General features: G+C 42.0%; 1 protein-coding gene across 3 annotated transcripts in view; it reads left to right on the top strand.

Moving 5' to 3' along the window:
* The window catches only part of RYR3 (ryanodine receptor 3), a 569,645-nt gene that overhangs the window by 470,625 nt on the left and 81,570 nt on the right, over positions 1-17,450 (top strand). For all 3 annotated transcript variants that reach the window (XM_088839832.1, XM_088839833.1, XM_088839834.1), the window contains exons 61-64: positions 4,301-4,350; positions 4,729-4,789; positions 9,567-9,805; positions 11,160-11,241. In XM_088839832.1, the coding sequence (XP_088695958.1) occupies positions 4,301-4,350; positions 4,729-4,789; positions 9,567-9,805; positions 11,160-11,241 (432 nt within the window). The remainder of the gene's footprint in view (positions 1-4,300; positions 4,351-4,728; positions 4,790-9,566; positions 9,806-11,159; positions 11,242-17,450) is intronic.

Raw genomic sequence — 17,450 nt, forward strand, 5'->3', positions numbered from 1 at the left:
CGGCACTGAACACGCTCCCACTTACAGGCCCCTCTGGTCTGCAGCCTTCACCCAGGCCCCGCCTCTTCTGCATCTGATGCCATGTGTCAGTGCTTTCCAGAGTCTCTCCCTGGGGATCTCTTTATCACCTTCTAACTCTGAGATGAGAGTGAGGTGCCTGGGGATGCTGTACCTCATAACTCTGGGCAAAGAACAGTGCTTCTACTTAAATGGTGGGCCCCAAAGGTGACCCAGAAAAAAGGGCCTTTGGAAATTTCAGGCCCTGGCCTTGACATGCCTGAGAGCACTTCTGACAGCAAAGGGAGCCACATTTGTATCAGAATCAAACAACCTAAGGATTGCTTTCACACTAAAAAATGTTGTTTGTACAGAGTGGGTCCACTTGGAAGCATTTAGCCAGAAATAACTGAGTTTATCAGCCCCTAATTCTTCAGACTAAGAGGGCCATGTGATGAGTCGCTGCCTACAGATGAGAAAGCTAGAGCACAGAGGAGTGAGGTGGCTTCATCATGACAGCCAGCTAGTCCTGGCAGACACACAGGACTCATATTCCTCCAGGATCCCTGCCAGCTCCATGAGTTTTCATCAGACACATAACTCCGAGAAAAAAAAAAAAGAACACCCTGGGAAGAGAGAAAAGGCCCCAGTCCATATTTAATTTCACACTTGCTGGCTGCCAAGTTTCTGTTAACTTATTCTGAGCTCTCCTAAGCTCGAGGCCAGGGTTTCCAACTTATTTCCACTGCAAAAACAAATGACTAACCAGGAGAGACTTTGGCTCTGGTTTCCAGTAGACAACCCAGAAAGGCTCAGGGCATTCAGAGAAACGTTTAGAAGTGAATAAGTTTTTATCCCCACCAACACTTAGATGGATTTCTTCTTCATTTGACCTTCCCACAAAGACTTCTGCCCTGTGTTAGAGCATGAGTTCTAAGACCATGGGAAGGACTTCAACTGGATCTCATCTGAGTATCCCACAGCGTGTGCTGAGTGATTTTATTCTACGTTCCCTCTTCCTATTCCTCCAGGAAGGACTGCTCTCTGAAAGGGTTACTAAGTTCTTGTCTAGCTGTGCCAATGTCAAATAATGTCAGCATTCTCAGGAATCTCCTCCAGCAACACAGGTCAAATGATAGCCATAAGTGCCCTAGAGGGGGCGCCATCAGGAGAGTGTTCAGAACCACCTGTGGGCTCTTTGCTGACTGCACAAGGCACTCTATTAGGCACCGTGAAAAGTAAAAGAGTAAGACACTATGGACTCCAACAGGTTCCATAGTAGAAAATATCGGTAAAAGCATGGAATAGGGTCAAAAAACCAAAAAAGCTTGGCAGGTGTGATATCCTAGCTTCAAAGACATGGATCAGACAGAAGTTAAGCCTGTAGGCTAATGGAGATGACAGAGAGAAGCCATTCCTTGAAATGTTTCTGGTGCAATACAGTATTACCCATACCTGAATCTTTATTTTTTTTTATTTTATTGGAGGCAAATTACCTTACATTAATATATTGGTTGGTTTTGCCACACATTGACACGAATCCGCCCCGGATGTACATGTGTTCCCTTTCTTGAACCCCCCTCCCACCACCCTCCCCCCCACATCCTCCCTCCATGTCATCCCTGTGCACCAGCCCCAAGCATCCTGTATCATGCGTCGAACCTGGACTGGTCACCCATGACAATATACATGCTACAATGCCGTTCTCCCCAATCATCCCACCTCACTCTCTCCCACAGAGTCCCAAAGACTGTTCTCTATGCCTGTGTCTCTTTTGCAGTCTCGTATACAGGGTTCAGGTTACCATCTTTCTAAATTCCATATATATGCATTAGTATACTGTATTGATGTTTTTCTTTCTGGCTTACTTCACTCTGTATAATTGGCTCCAATTTCATCCACCTCATTAAAACTGATTCAAATGCATTCTTTTTGATGGTTGAAAAATACTCCATTGTGAATATGTACCAAAGCTTTCTTATCCATTCATCTGCAGATGGACATCTAGGTTGCTTCCATGTCCTGGCTATTATAAACAGTGCTGCAATGAACATTGGAGTACATGTGTCTCTTTCAATTCTGGTTTCCTCGGTGTGTATGCCCAGGAGTGCGATTGCTGGATCATATGGCAGTTCTATTTCCAGTTTTTTGAAGAATCTCCACACTGTTCTCCATAGTGGCTGTACTAGTTTGCATTCCCACCAACAGTGTAAGAGGGTTCCCTTCTCTCCACACCCTCTCCAGCATTTATTGCATGTAGACTTTTGGATAGCAGCCATTCTGACTGGTGTGAAATGGTATCTCATTGTGGTTTTGATTTGCATTTCTCTGATTATGAGGGACATTGAGCATTTTTTCATGTGTTTGTTAGCCATCTGTATGTCTTCTTTGGAGAAATGTCTGTTTAGTTCTTTGGCCGATTTTTTGATTGGGTCACTTAGTTTTCTGGAATTGAGCTGCAGGAGCTGCTTGTATATTTTGGAGATTAATCCTTTATCAGTTGCTTCATTTGCTATTATTTTCTCCCATTCTGAAGGCTGTCTTTTCACCTTGCTTAGCGTTTCCTATGCTGTGCAGAAGCTTTTGATTTTAATTAGGTCCCATTTGTTTATTTTTCCTTTTATTTCCAATATCCTGGGAGGTGGGTCTTGGAGGATCCTGCTGTGATTTATGTCAGAGAGTGTTTTGCCTACGTTCTCCTCTAGGAGTTTTATAGTATCTGGTCTTACATTTAGCTCTCTAATCCATTTTGAGTTTATTTTTGTGTATGCTGTTAGGAAGTGTTCTAGTTTCATTCTTTTACAAGTGGCTGACCAGTTTTCCCAGCACCACTTGTTAAAGAGACTGTCTTTTCTCCATTTTATATTCTTGCCTCCTTTGTCAAAGATAAGGTGTCCATAGGTGCGTGGATTTATCTCTGGGCTTTCTATTTTGTTCCATTGATCTATATTTCTGTCTTTATGCCAGTACCATACTGTCTTGATGACTGTGGCTTTGTAATAGAGCCTGAAGTCCGGCAGGTTAATTCCCCCAGTTCCATTCTTCTTCCTCAAGATTGCTTTGGCTATTCGAGGTTTTTTGTATTTCCATACAAATTGTGAGATTATTTGTTCTAGTTCTGTGAAAAATATTGTTGGTAGCTTGATAGGGATTGCATTGAATGTATAAATTACTTTGGGTAGTATACTCATTTTCACAATATTTATTCTTCCAATCCATGAACACTGTATATTTCTCCATCTATTAGTGTCCTCTTTGATTGCTTTCAGTAGTGTTTTATAGTTTTCTATGTACAAGTCTTTTGTTTCCTTAGGTAGATATATTCCTAAGTATTTAATTCTTTTCGTTGCAACAGTGAATGGAATAGTTTCCTTAATTTCTCTTTCTATTTTCTCATTATTAGTGTATAGGAATGCAAGGGATTTCTGTGTGTTGATTTTATATCCTGCAACCTTACTGTATTCATTGATTAGCTCTAGTAGTTTTCTGGTAGAGTTTTTAGGGTTTTCTGTGTAGAGGATCATGTCATCAGCGAACAGTGAAAGTTTTACTTCTTCTTTTCCAATTTGTATTCCTTTTATGTCTTTTTCTGCTCTGATTGCTGTAGCCAAAACTTCCAGAACTATGTTGAATAGTAGTGGTGAGAGTGGACACCCTTGTCTTGTTCCTGACTTTAGGGGAAATGCTTTCAGTTTTTCACCATTGAGGATAATGTTTGCTGTGGGTTTGTCATATATAGCTTTTATTATGTTGAGATATGTCCCTTCTATTCCCACTTTCTGGAGAGTTTTTATCATAAATGGATGTTGTATTTTGTCAAAGGCTTTCTGTGCATCTATTGAGATAATTTTATTCCAATCCCGCCATCTTGCCCACCTCCCACCTAAGGCCTTACACCCCTCACCCAGTGAAGACAATAAAAATGGCTTATAATCCATTGAAAGAATGGAAAAATCCTTCCAGAATCTTCGTTTATCCATGGACGTTATCCAAATGAATGTTTTTAGTACTCTATAACAAGAGATGATTTGCGAGCCAAATATTGTAGCTGTTGCAGAGGGTTGTTTTCTGTAACACTGTAGATGCCTGCAAGGTACCTTTCATGATTACCCAATGAGACAGGGGGAACGGCATGTTTTCCTAGTGTGGTCCAGAGGGCCCTTTGAGGGGAACACAGTCCGTCTCCCTGGGGGGGGGCATTCTGTGCACTTTGTTTTGCAGTATGGGGGGCTAAGGGATGAGGTTTAAATGGGTCTGCCTTGAATCTCTGTCCCTTTCCCACTTGCATTTTTTTCTGCTTCAGCCTGTTCTGCAAACTCGCTGCTCTGGTTCGACACAGGATTTCCCTCTTCGGTAAGAGAAGTATTGCTTAAAGGCTGCACGTCCTGTGATTACCCTGAATTCATGTCCCACAGACAACCTGAGCCTTAGGACTAAGGTGTCACCTAAATTTGCCATAGAAAATTGGGCTGAAGCCTGATGAATGACCTCTGTACACCTCAAACAGCTTAGATTTTCCACGCCAATGAATGTTTTAAGCTTTGCCTCTAACATCCATCACAGAGCCATGTGTCAGGCCGGAGATAAATGCCTTGGCCCCAAACAGAGCCCTGGCACTTTGTGTGTTGGTGGTTAATTATGCTGGGCTGTGGTTTGTGCATATTGAGAAGATTGGGTTTAAATGACAGGTTAAATGGCTTGGGGAATCACAGGTGATATTTTTGATTTTAGGGAGTGATTCTACGACCATGGTGAGCTGTCTTCACATCTTAGCTCAGACACTTGACACAAGGTAAGTGTGCCCGGCATTTTTCAGTGTTTTCTCAGGACTCCCCCTCTGACTCTTTCTCTTCACTTATTATTGTATGGAAGAGGAGATGTGCCACCGCTCTGCAGGAGTCAGGGAGGGAAGGAAAGACGGAGAAAGATGGAAATCACCCTGATGTCAGCACACTGTTTCTCAGCTCATGATGGAGAGCCAGTGTCGTGGCAGACACTGAATGCTGAAAGCTGAGCATTTGATCAATTCTTGTCTTCTTTGACTGAGAAGTTCATCTTTCAGAAGATAAAACAGACAACATGGCAAAGTACCAATTATACCTAATTCTCCACAAAAAAAGTAAAAGCTATCTGATGGGTGGTGAGGCCGTAAGGATCCTGAGAGAAGAACTCATAGCACTTTGAGTTCAAAATGGCCAAGGAGGGGACATGATTACCAAAAGATCAAAGACAGATTCCAGCCTGAGGGTGGCCGGAGGGTCTGTAGGAAAGATGGCTGAACAAGAAAGGAAGTCTTCTTTCCTTTCACGTATTGGATTGGCCAAAAATTTGAGTTTTTTTAATAAGATGTTATGGATAACATCTATGTATATAATATCAGATATGTGTGTGTGTGTGTGTGTGTGTGTGTGTACAGTTCAGTTCAGTCGCTGAGTCGTGTCCGACTCTTTGCGACCCCATGAATCACAGCACGCCAGGCCTCCCTGTCCATCACCAACTCCTGGAGTTCACTCAAACTCATGTCCATCAAGTCGGTGATGCCATTCAGCAATCTCATTCTCTGTCGTCCCCATCTCCTCCAGCCCCCAATCACTCCCAGCATCAGAGTCTTTTCCAGTGAGTCAACTTGTCACATGAGGTGGCCAAAGTATTAGAGTTTCAGCTTTAGCATCAGTCCTTCCAATGAACACCCAGGATTGATCTCCTTTAGAATGGACTGGTTGGATCTCCTTGTAGTCCAAGGGACTCTCAAGAGTCTTCTCCAACACCACAGTTCAAAAGCATCAATTCTTCGGCGATCAGCCTTTTTCACAGTCCAACTCTCACATCCATACATGACCACTGGAAAAACCATAGCCTTGACTAGACGGACCTTGGTTGGCAAAGTAATGTCTCTGCTTTTTAATATGCTATCTAGGATGGTCATAACTTTCCTTCCAAGGAGTAAGCGTCTTTTAATTTCATGGCTGCAGTCAGCATCTGCAGTGATTTTGGAGCCCAAAAAAATAAAATCCGACACTGTTTCCACTATTTCCCCATCTATTTCCCATGAAGTGATGGGACCAGATGCCATGATCTTTGTTTTCTGAATATTGAGCTTCAAGCCAACCTTTTCGCTCTCCTCTTTTACTTTCATCAAGAGGCTTTTTAGTCTTCACTTCACTTTTTAGTTCCTCTTCACATAAGGGTGGTGTCATCTGCATATCTGAGCTTATTGATATTTCTCCCAGCAATCTTGATTCCAGCTTGTGCTTCTTCCAGCCCAGCATTCCTCATGATGTACTCTGCATATAAGTTAAATAAGCAGGGTGACAATATACAACCTTGACGTACACCTTTTCCTATTTGGAACCAGTCTGTTGTTCCATGTCCATTTCTAACTGTTGCTTCCTGACCTGCATACAGGTTTCTCAAGAGGCAGGTCAGGTGGTCTGGGATTCCCATCTCTTTCAGAATTTTCCAGTTTATTGTGATCCACACAGTCAAAGGCTTTGGCATAGTCAATGAAGCAGAAATAGATGTTTTTCTGGAACTCTCTTGCTTTCTCCATGATCCAGCGGATGTTGGCAATTTGATCTCTGGTGCCTCTGCCTTTTCTAAAACCTGCTTGAACATCTGGAAGTTCATGGTTCACATATTGCTGAAGCCTGGCTTGGAGAATTTTGAGCATGACTTTACTAGCGTGTGAGATGAGTGTAATTGTGCAGTAGTTTGAGCATTCTTTGGCATTGCCTTTCTTTGGGGTTGAAATGAAGACTGACCTTTTCCAGTCCTGTGGCCACTGCTGAGTTTTCCAAATTTGCTGGTATATTGAGTGCAGCACTTTCACAGCATCATCTTTCAAGATTTGAAATAGCTCAATTGGAATTCCATCACCTCCACTAGCTTTGTTCGTCGTGATGCTCTCTAAGGCCCACTTGACTTCACATTCCAAGATGTCTGGCTCCAGGTGAGTGATCACGCCATCGTGATTATCTTGGTCGTGAAGATCTTTTTTGTACAGTTCTTCTGTGTATTCTTGCCACCTCTTCTTAGTATCTACTGCTTCTGTTAGGTCCATACCATTTCTGTTCTTTATCGAGCCCATCTTTGCATGAAATGTTCCCTTGATAGCTCTGATTTTCTTGAAGAGATCTCTTGTTTTTCCTATTCTGTTGTTTTCCTCTATTTCTTTGCATTGATCGCTGAGGAAGTCTTTCTTATCTCTCCTTGCTATTCTTTGGAACTCTGCATTCAGATGCTTATATCTTTCCTTTTCTCCTTTGCTTTTCACTTCTCTTCTTTTCACAGCTATTTGTAAGGCCTCCTCAGACAGCCATTTTGCTTTTTTGCATTTCTTTTCCATGGGGATGGTCTTGGTCCCTGTCTCCTGTACAATGTCACGAACCTCTGTCCAGAGTTCATCAGGCACTCTATCTATCAGATCTAGTCCCTTAAATCTATTTCTCACTTCCACTGTATAATCATAAGGGATATGATTTAAGTCATATCTGAATGGTCTAGTGGTTTTCCCTACTTTCTTCAATTTAAGTCTGAATTTGGCAATAAGAAGTTCATGATCTAAGCCACAGTCAGCTCCTGGTCTTGTTTTTGCTAACTGTATAGAGCTTCTCCATCTTTGGCTGCTAAGAACATAATCAATCTCATTTCGGTGTTGACCATCGGGTGACGTCCATGTGTAGAGTCTTCACTTGTGTTGTTGGAAGAGGGTGTTTGCTATGACCAGTGCATTCTCTTGGCAAAACTCTATCAGTGTGCATCAGAGGGCAGACACACTGAAATCATACTGTGTGTGTGTACATATGGTAGTATAAAGTATTTGATGAGATAAAAAGAGAGGCAGTGCAAAGAACTGAAGGGAGCTTTCTTTAGCAGACTCGTTTAGCAGGGCTGTTCACAAAGTCAGGAGAACATGCTTCCTAAAACCCAAGGCAGAAGAGAGGCAACAACCTAAAAGAGTGGCCAGATGATGAAAACCTCTGTAAACTAAAAATGGTTTAAAAAAAAGAGTTAAGGGCAATTAAAGGGGATTTTCGGGTTTCTGAGAGAAACATATTGTGGAGGTACTAAACCTCTTAAAACTCTTGTACATGTTCAGTTGTGTCCAACTCTTTGTGACCCCATGGACTATAGCCTGCCAGGCTTCTCTGTCCGTGGGAGTTCTCAGGCAAGAATAGTAGAGCAGCTTGCCAATTGCTACTTCAGAGGACCTTCCCAACTGAACCCATATGTCTTGCATCTCCAGCACTGGCAGACGGGCTGTTTACCAGTGCACCACCTCGGAGGCCCAGAAGTACTAATGCAGCACAAAATTTGCAGGATCAGACCAAAAGCTTTCCAGGGATGCAGGTGGGATGAGGAATCTTTATTCCCAAAACTTGCCAAATGCCTTAAGAGCGGGGTTTCTTCCGGCAAAACTAAACAGAACACAAGTCAGTGTGTTTCATAGTCATTCCTGAGAAAATCTGAGGAAGAGCGTTTATAAATACTTACAGGATAAGAACAATCCTCACTGACTTTATTTCCTTGTTTTTATGTTTCTGATTGGCTGGATGGTTATCGTGAAAATGCTGTAGATAAAAAGCATCTGGCCTCGTAGCAAGCCTGTCATAATCTTGTGAATAAGATGTAGAAATATGGAAAATAAAAGATAACTGATAGGCTTTGTTCCAGTTCTTAGTTTTATAAGATAGTTTTGAGGGAAAGCCCCAGATAACCATAGCTAATCTCCATTCCCACATGGTTTCTTCAGTGGTCTGAGTAAGCTGTTTTGAAAGGGGGTGATCCTTCTTCCCTCCCCTTCTCCAAGCTGGAACATCCCTGCAAAGTGATAGAAACCTAAGCTTCAGTTGATTTAATTCTTTGTCCTCTTTTTCTAAGAGGTCCTGCATTACAGGAGAGCTCGTATTTCTAACTGGTCCTTATAAAAGTTGCTGAGCCCCTGGGGAGCTGAAGAAAAGTTCCCTCTCTGTCCTTTTAATTAGATATTTCCAGAAGAATGTAGCCAGCTGCAATATTATATAGACAGCAGGTGACCAGTATCAGTTTCTCTCTAAGTCATCCTGTCCGTTCTCTGAGAATTGAGCAGTGTGTAAAGGGAAAGTGTAGGCAGCGACCAGAGCAGTGCTCCCAGTATGTGTACGTACTCAGCCGTTTCCAGCTCTCTGTGACCCTGTGGACTGTAGCCCGCCAGGCTCCTGTGTCCATAGTATTTTCCAGGCAAGAATACTAGAGTGGGTTGCCATTTCCTCCCCCAGAGGATCTTACCAATGCAGGGATTGACCCTGCATCTCTAGCATCTCCTGCATTGGCAGGTGGATTCTTTGCCACTGTTTCACGTGGGAGTCCCAAGAGTTGAGCAGTCGTGCCCTCAAATCAAGCATGCCTTCCAGTTGCTGGCCCATGCTTCAGGATTCTGTGATCCCAGTTTCTTTTTAGATGCTAATAGTTACTGCAGTGACAGGCGTGTCAAATGTCTGCCCGGGTTGCACTGAAAGTCCCCAGACTCAAGAAGGGAGTTGACCAAAGTTTGGGTTATGCTTCTGGTTTTGAACATTGTTTGCTTACAGGACGGTCATGAAGTCAGGCTCAGAGCTGGTGAAAGCCGGGTTACGGGCGTTCTTTGAAAATGCAGCGGAAGACTTAGAGAAGACTTTGGAAAACCTGAAGCTCGGCAAGTTTACCCATTCCAGAACGCAGATCAAAGGCGTATCTCAAAATATTAACTATACCACAGTGGCTCTGCTCCCCATCTTGACATCCATCTTTGAGCACGTGGCTCAGCATCAGTTCGGGGTGGACTTACTCTGTGAGTTGACCTGCCATCTGTCATGGATTCATGTGTACCCAGCTTCAGATCCTTAGGAAGTGTGTGGTTTATTCTCTTAGGCTGATCTTCAGGGCAGAGTAGAGACCACCATTCCACACTTTTTCCTTCTTAATTAAAAAAAAAAAAAGGAGTAGACTCTTGGAGGGGAAGAAATCCCCAAATTTCAGTTTATAAATATTTCGCCTTTTCCCACTGTACTCAGGACCCGAGTCTTCCACCCACTGGTTTCACTCTCAGCCATTGTGTTCTCTCTTAATTTGAAAAGGTTATCCGTGAACTCTGTCAAGAGATACAGGTTTGCTCCCAGACACAAATTTTCCTATTAAGAAGCTTTAATTTATTCACAGTATATCAGGAGCAAAGGAAAGCTACTAACATCCCAGTATCTGAGCACCAGAAGAAAGACCATAGTTGGTTGGTTTTACTTTGTGTTTAGTACCATGTTCAGCCCTCTTATTCTTCCACCAAGCTTCAATTTCACACTGTAAATGGTGGCACATGATTGAATTAGTTTAACCAATGACCAGTAGCTTCCATAGCCCTCAGTAGTGAAAATCAGTTATTTCCATGGGGTTAGGGGGAGAAGTAGGGGAACATCGAAATTCATTATTCTGTGTCATGGAACCAACATACTTTCTTGTTGAAAAATAAGAAATTAAACTAGTTCTTTGTGTTAAATTAGTTCCAGCCTTATTGTGAGTTCTATACATTAATAGAGGCACATAGCCTGCCCATTAAATTCTGAGTGCCTAAGCGAAAGATGCCCTTCCCTTGAGAAAAATGGCAAAATTATAATACAATTGAATTACCTTCTGAAAAACATCTATCAGAGAAGCTGGGACAGGTGGACATGAGGTATTTTGCACTGTCTTGTAAGAAGTAGGACACTGTACATGTCTCCCTGGAAAATAATAAAAAGCTCACTCAAGCTTCAGATTCCTTTCATTCTTCCTTTGAAAAAAAGGAAATAGTGCTCTGGATAAAATTTGATTGCAGTGTCTCCCTCTATTGGAGGGGAAAAAAATACCACCATGGAAGGACTCACTGGTTAAATGATTCCTTTCCCTAAGAAGCTGTGTGATCTGTATCCAGGGTTCCACAAAGGACCTGGGATGGCACAGTGGTGGGTGTTTTCCTTTTGGTGTTATCTCTTCCAGCTCAGCAACTGGCGTTTGAAAAGAGAGGGGCTCTATTTGTTAAAAGGAAAGAAAGTGAGATCTTTGGCTCTTGAGTGAAGCCAACGTGTTTTCTGTTTGCAGACCCTTGCTGTGTGCAGGAGGTGGACCTCTGGGGTTGATGCACAAGGATGACAGTTCTTGTTTGTTCTTTTCAGTGGGTGACGTGCAGATTTCATGCTACCATATACTGTGCAGCCTGTACTCCCTCGGGACAGGAAAGAACATCTATGTTGAAAGGTAATGAGTGAACAAAAGAAGCTAACACGTTTGGGCTGAATGTGTTACTGAAGTCTTTAAACACTTAACAGTAGCATCTTTCCAATCCAGCAGAAGCAAAATGCTCACTGAAATGGCTTAATGATTTTGAGCCTCGCTTATGAAATGTTTATGGCAGTATTTAGAAGTGTTAATGAGGCTTCTAAGATGTATGACTTCCGTGGAGATAACTGAAGAATGTACGTGGCTGGAGGAGCAATATAGACAAACTAAATCATGTGCCGGTGACCAAAAAAATGTTGAAGAAACATCTCTTTCTTTATAATCACAGCTTTCAGAGAGCTTTCAGAGTTCCTGTGGTTAAAGCTTGCTGAGAAGCTCAAGGGACTTGAGGCAGTTGCTTTAGTGTTTAATGAGTTTCTATGTGATATGGTCCTGGACCTTTACCATTCTTGGCTGTCAGATTAACTATAATTTTAACCAAGTCCACACTTTGGGAACAGAAATGCTACTCAGTGGTCTTGAATCTGAACAGGCTGACTTTCCGAGGTGTTTGGGTTCCTACTCTGCTCTCTAATCTTCTTGGCGCAATGGAGGCCTTAGGCCACTCACTGCTTTTCAGAATCAAATGTCATGTGTTGTGTGATTCTGCTTAAATCCATGGAGAAGATCAGAAGGATAAACACAGTGTTAGCCAAACTCTAGATGTAGACTTATCTTCGGAAGATTTTTTTTTTTCCTTTTTTGCCTTTTCAAATAAGGAAACCAGAAAGAATTTGATCTGTGCTTAAAACTGCTTAATCTAAACATCCTGTTGATATCCATGATCTGTAGACCTCCTCAATTTATGATCCTTTATCAAGCAAACCAACGATAAATCCGTTTCATATCTAAACTTACATAAATTCTAATTGCAGTTTCTCAATAAAACAAAAAAAGACTTTGGCTCCTTCAAGACCTCCGGATCTGATGACTTGAAATCATGTGCTAATAACCAAAGCATGTTGAAGAAATGTCTGTCTTCATAATTGCAACTGTTAAATATCTTCTAGAGTTCAAGAAATTAATTGAAGAACTAACAGCTAATTTATTTTGATTATGAGTTTAATTCCTTAGAGTTACATAGCTTTCCTTATTTTTTTACATGAAATATAGATAAATAGTCTTGTCCTTTAGTAGGAACTGGGCAGACAAAAGTTATAAACATATTTTATACCAAATCAACAAGAGAATTAAAATTTTTAATATTTAATACAGAATTTCACTTAGGGAAGGTGTCTTTACTTTCGTTAAGCATTTGTGAATATTTTCTCAACATCTTTTCTTACTCTCTTGGTTTATACGTATGTGCGTACATGCTAACTTACTTCAGTAGTGTCCAACTCTTTGCTACCCCGTGGACTGTAACCTCCCAGGTTCCTCTGTGCCTAGGATTCTCCAGGCAAGAATACTGGAGTGGATTGCCATGCCCTCCTCCAGGGGATATTCCCAATGCAGGGATTGAACTTGCATCTCTTATGTCTCCTGAATTGGCAGGCAGGTTCTTTACCGCTAGTACCACCTGGGAAGATCCTTATATGTATGTACATACACCTATATGTATATGTGTTTTTTTGGTACAATTTTTTGAAAAGCTTATGCATTACTCTCTTTTATTAAAAAAAAAAAAAAGTCAACTTTGAAATGTCAAACCAGAAAAGAGGCCATTCTTCATACGACTTTTTATACCGTATTCATATACTCAGCGCTGGGGATATCGGTGCCTGCGTTTTGTATTTCACATGGGTAGAAAGCCAGGCTTGAAGAAGCACCTAGATCACGTCTGCCCCTATTGTCTGTCTGTCTCTTAATGAAGCAACTAGGACATAAAGATTTAAAATCTTCAAATTGTGATGGTGCCACCATTACTGACTTTTATTTATTTTCTATTGTATTGTTAAAGTAAGACATGCTAATTTAAATAAAAAACCATGGCAAAACCAACCAATATAATATTGTAAAAGAAAAAAAAAATCAAACAGTACAGACTGATGTAAAGTTAAAAGTCTGCTGCTTTCTTCACCACAGATCACCCCACCTAGTAACAGTTTGGTATATACCATTCTAGATGTTTCCTACATGTGTACGTTTTTACACGTTAGGATCATAATATTGCTTTATAACTTTGTCTTGTTGGTTGAAGCTAACAACTTCTTTAACAACTTTCTTTAATGTACAACTTATATATTTTTAATTTATCACTAATTAAAATAATTATTAATTCTCTACTTTTAAAAAGATTACCAAGTTTAGTCCATTTGCATTTCTGGCACTTCCTATCCTTTCTACCTTTCATTTTTTGCTGTGTAATTCCTTATAACACATACATTTTACCCTGGAATATTTTAGGACTAATATTCCTTGAGTTGTTTTCCTTGGTTTGTATGTAAATGATTCAGTGTGTAGCCTGTCCTTCTAAATTGTGATTTGCCCATTCTAAAGCTTTTATTTTGATTTACCTCTTGGGTGGCCAGAGTCGTCTTGTGTTGTTGTTTCTGTAAGAGCGCTTACTCTTGAGTGTTTGCAGATTTTGTAATATCATCCGTCGACTTTATGTGTGAACAGTTTCCGTGGTATAAATTCCTTGGGTCATAATTTTCCTCTGTCCGAAGTGTACAGACTTTGCTCCTCTGTGCTCTGACAGTGTGTATTCTGGGACCGGTGATTTGTTCCCTGCACGCATGGTTCTGCTGCTGCTGCTGGGTTCTTCCTTTGGTCTTCAAGCTTAATCACTTCCCTGTACTATGTCCCAGGGCTGTCCTTTCCGTATCAACCCCTGCACTTCTCAGAACTTAATACACCCCCTCAGGTTCCAGAATTGGGTCTTACTTTATTTAATGAATCTTCAATTTTATTATATTGTTGCTGAGTTTTTTGGTCTTAGCTGTTGTTCAAAGAGGGAAATTATTTGTATTTATTGACTTTTTCCTTAACCTTCCTCTCTCATTTTCTCATGAGTTTGAGTGAACTCCAGGAGTTGGTGATGGACAGGGAGGCCTGGAGTGCTGTGATTCATGGGGTTGCGGAGAGTCGGACACGACTGAGCAACTGAACTGGACTGAGCAACTGAACTGGACTGAACTTTTAGCTAATTGTTCTTTTCTGAAACTTTTTTCATTTGGTCTGTATTTTTCAGTGTGAAGTTATCACACATTTTCTAATTTCAGCGTTGGTCTAAATTTCTCCTCAATTTTCCCCCAGCTCTTGTGGGTTTTAGAGGGGAGAAAATATGGTGAAACGTACCATTTCTCTGCCACGTTTTACTGAAGTTTCTTGGCTAGCAAATGTCTATAGGGTTGCAAAGGAACCACTCAGTATTTGGTTTCCAACGACAGCATGAATGCCTTGTAAATAGAAAGGATTCCAGATACCTTCATGATAGGGTTGACTGTGAGGAGGAAAAAAGTCATTGAAACAGATTAGAGACCTTTTGGGGGGAATATTTTCTAACTGAGGCTAGACTGAGACGGTCACTGACAGGTAAATTTTCAGGAATAAAATCTCAGAGTAGGATAAAGGCTTTTACCACGTGCATTTAAACATGGAGAATGCTTAACATTCTTTAACCTTAATATACTTTGATTGATTTTGTTACTATTTATTCATTTGGTTGCATGGGATCTTCATTGCTGCGTGCAAGCTTTCTCTAGTTGCAGTGAGTGGGGGGGCTACTCTCTAGTTGCCGTATGTGAGCTTCTCATTGAAGTGGCTTCTCTTGTTGAACAAGGGCTCTAGAGTGCAGGCTCAGTAGTTGTGGCACATGGGCTTAATTGCCCCAAGGCATGTGGTATCTTAGTTCCTGGACCAGGGATCAAACCTGTGTCTCCTGCTTTGGCAGGTGGATTCTTAACCACTGGACCACCAGGCAAGTCCCTACTTTGATTAATTGATAGAGCGTTTGATGGGGATGGATCAAGAAGACTAAGTTTGGTAATTGACTACATTAAGCATTGAATCTCCATTTTATTTCAAATTAAAACTTTGTTTTTGCCTTCACACTTTATAGATATTTATATCTGCTCTGCCCCCTTTGACCAGTTCTTTCCTGATCAAACGTTGCTCTCCCCAAACTGCTGAGATCACTGGTATTGCTGTCTAGAACCTTGCCATGCCTCCACTTTCTGCCCCTCTGCTACCTGTTGCTTACTCTCTTTTACATCCTCTGGAATTTACACAAAGGAACTTTCAAAATTGCAAAGCACCAGATATGTACAGGCATAATTATTATTATTACTAGGATGACTTTGTCTCGGCCCATGTCCCTGATGATAGACTGTTGAGAAGCAGGTCCCAATCCGTGGAAAAAAAGTTGAGAGACTGTCTTAGGAATTAACAAAACCTGAAATACAAACTGAACCAAAAGGGAATGAGGAGAGGGAGGGATATATTAGGAATTTGGAATTAAAAGATACATGCTACTATGTATAACATAGGTAAACAAGGACCTACAGTATAGCACAGGGAACTATTAATATATTCAGTGTCTTGTAATAACTTTTAATGGAAAAGAATCTGGAAAAGAATACACACACACACACAAGATCACTTTGCATTGTAAATCAACTGTGAAAGTGAAAGTCGCTCAGTCATGTCCAGCTGTTTGCGACCACATGGACTGTAACCCGCCAGGCTCCTCTGTCCATGGAATTCTCCAGGCCAGAATGCTGGAGTGGGTAGCCATTCCCTTCTCCAGGGAATCTTCCCAACCCAGGGATCGAACCCAGATCTCCCGCACTGCAGATGGATTCTTTACCATCTGAGCCATACTTCAGTTTAATGGGGAAAAAAAAAAATTGAAGTCTCTTCAGTCTGTCAGCATTGACCAAGTACTGTTATATGAAAAATACTGTTCTTCGGTAATAACTGAGGGGGCTTGCAGGGAGAGTGCGTTTCTCTATCCAGTGGTAAACTCTTCCAGTATGCCCTTTAGTTGCGATGGAGCTGTTTCTGTAGCCCTTGCTCTGCTTGGATCCACACCCACAGTGCCCCCTGGGAGGCGCTAATAACCACCAGTATTTTAGCAGCAAGTTTTGTCTAGCTCAGTTGGTGTTGGACCTGGAGGTGAAGGTCATCCCTCTGGTATTTCACAGCCAGGAGCATTAACTGGCAGACTTCTGGGCTTTTACAGAAAGAACTTTTCTTGGTGAGGCCAGCACTGTTGTTTCTGCCTCCAGCTTATTAGCATCATTGTGTGCTCCAGACTGGAAAATGCCTGTGGTGAGCTGGCAGAGACTCAATTTGTCAGTAACTAAATATCATGCTTGTCCCTCTCCCTCAAGTCAGGGAGTCAGCATAACACCAGAAAACTGTCCATTGCCCCCAAGGATTGCCTCTCATCAGACTAACTCTAGAAATCCACTTTTGGGAGATCATAACTTTAATTTTGGTGAGTGAAAGAGAAGAGAAGTAGTACGGATCAATTAAAGTAAAGAGTTCCTTGGACTGCAAGGAGATCAAACCAATTAATCCTAAAGGAAATCACTTCTGAATGTTCACTGGAAGGACTGATGCTAAAGCCGAAGTTCCAATCCTTTGGCCACCTGATGTGAAGAACTCACTCATTGGAAAAGACCCTGATGCTGGGAAAGATTGAAGGTAGGAGGAAAAAGGGATGACAGAGGATGAGATGGTTGGATGGCGTCACTGACTCAATGGACATGACTTTGAGCAGGCTCCAGGAGTTGGTGATGGACAGGGAGGCCTGGCATGCTGCAGTCCATGGGGTTGCAAAGAGTCGGACGCGACTGAGCGACTGAACTGAACTGAACTGAATGGGTCAATTTAGTACCAAGACAGTCCAGTACCAGCTGTATCCTAGATTCCTCTCCCTGCCCCAACTAAAAATTTGCTCTTAGAGTTTATATCACCCCTTGTCACATGACGACATGTGGCTCTTCATGTTCAACGTGCACAGGCCCTCACTCCAATCAGTTGTCCTGAGGGTTGGCCTTTCCACCACCAGCATGAGCTTAGAAAGAAGCAAAGGAGTGGGAGAAGAGGAGGTGTTGAGGCGGAGAGATGGGGAACAGGACTGGCCAGGGCCTGGTCAGAAGTGAAGCAGCTTTGCAGAACTCCGTGGAGAGACCCTTGGTCTCTGCAGTCTCCCCAACCCCGCCCCCTCCCTTCCGCCACCCCTGATGTGCCGTGTGTTCAGTCGTGTCTGACTCTGCGATGCTGCCAGGCTCCCCTGT

The sequence above is a fragment of the Moschus berezovskii genome, chromosome 9 (assembly GCF_049115385.1).
Source record: "Moschus berezovskii isolate FMDL1 chromosome 9, NW_MosBer_1.0, whole genome shotgun sequence".
NCBI lineage: Eukaryota > Metazoa > Chordata > Mammalia > Artiodactyla > Moschidae > Moschus > Moschus berezovskii.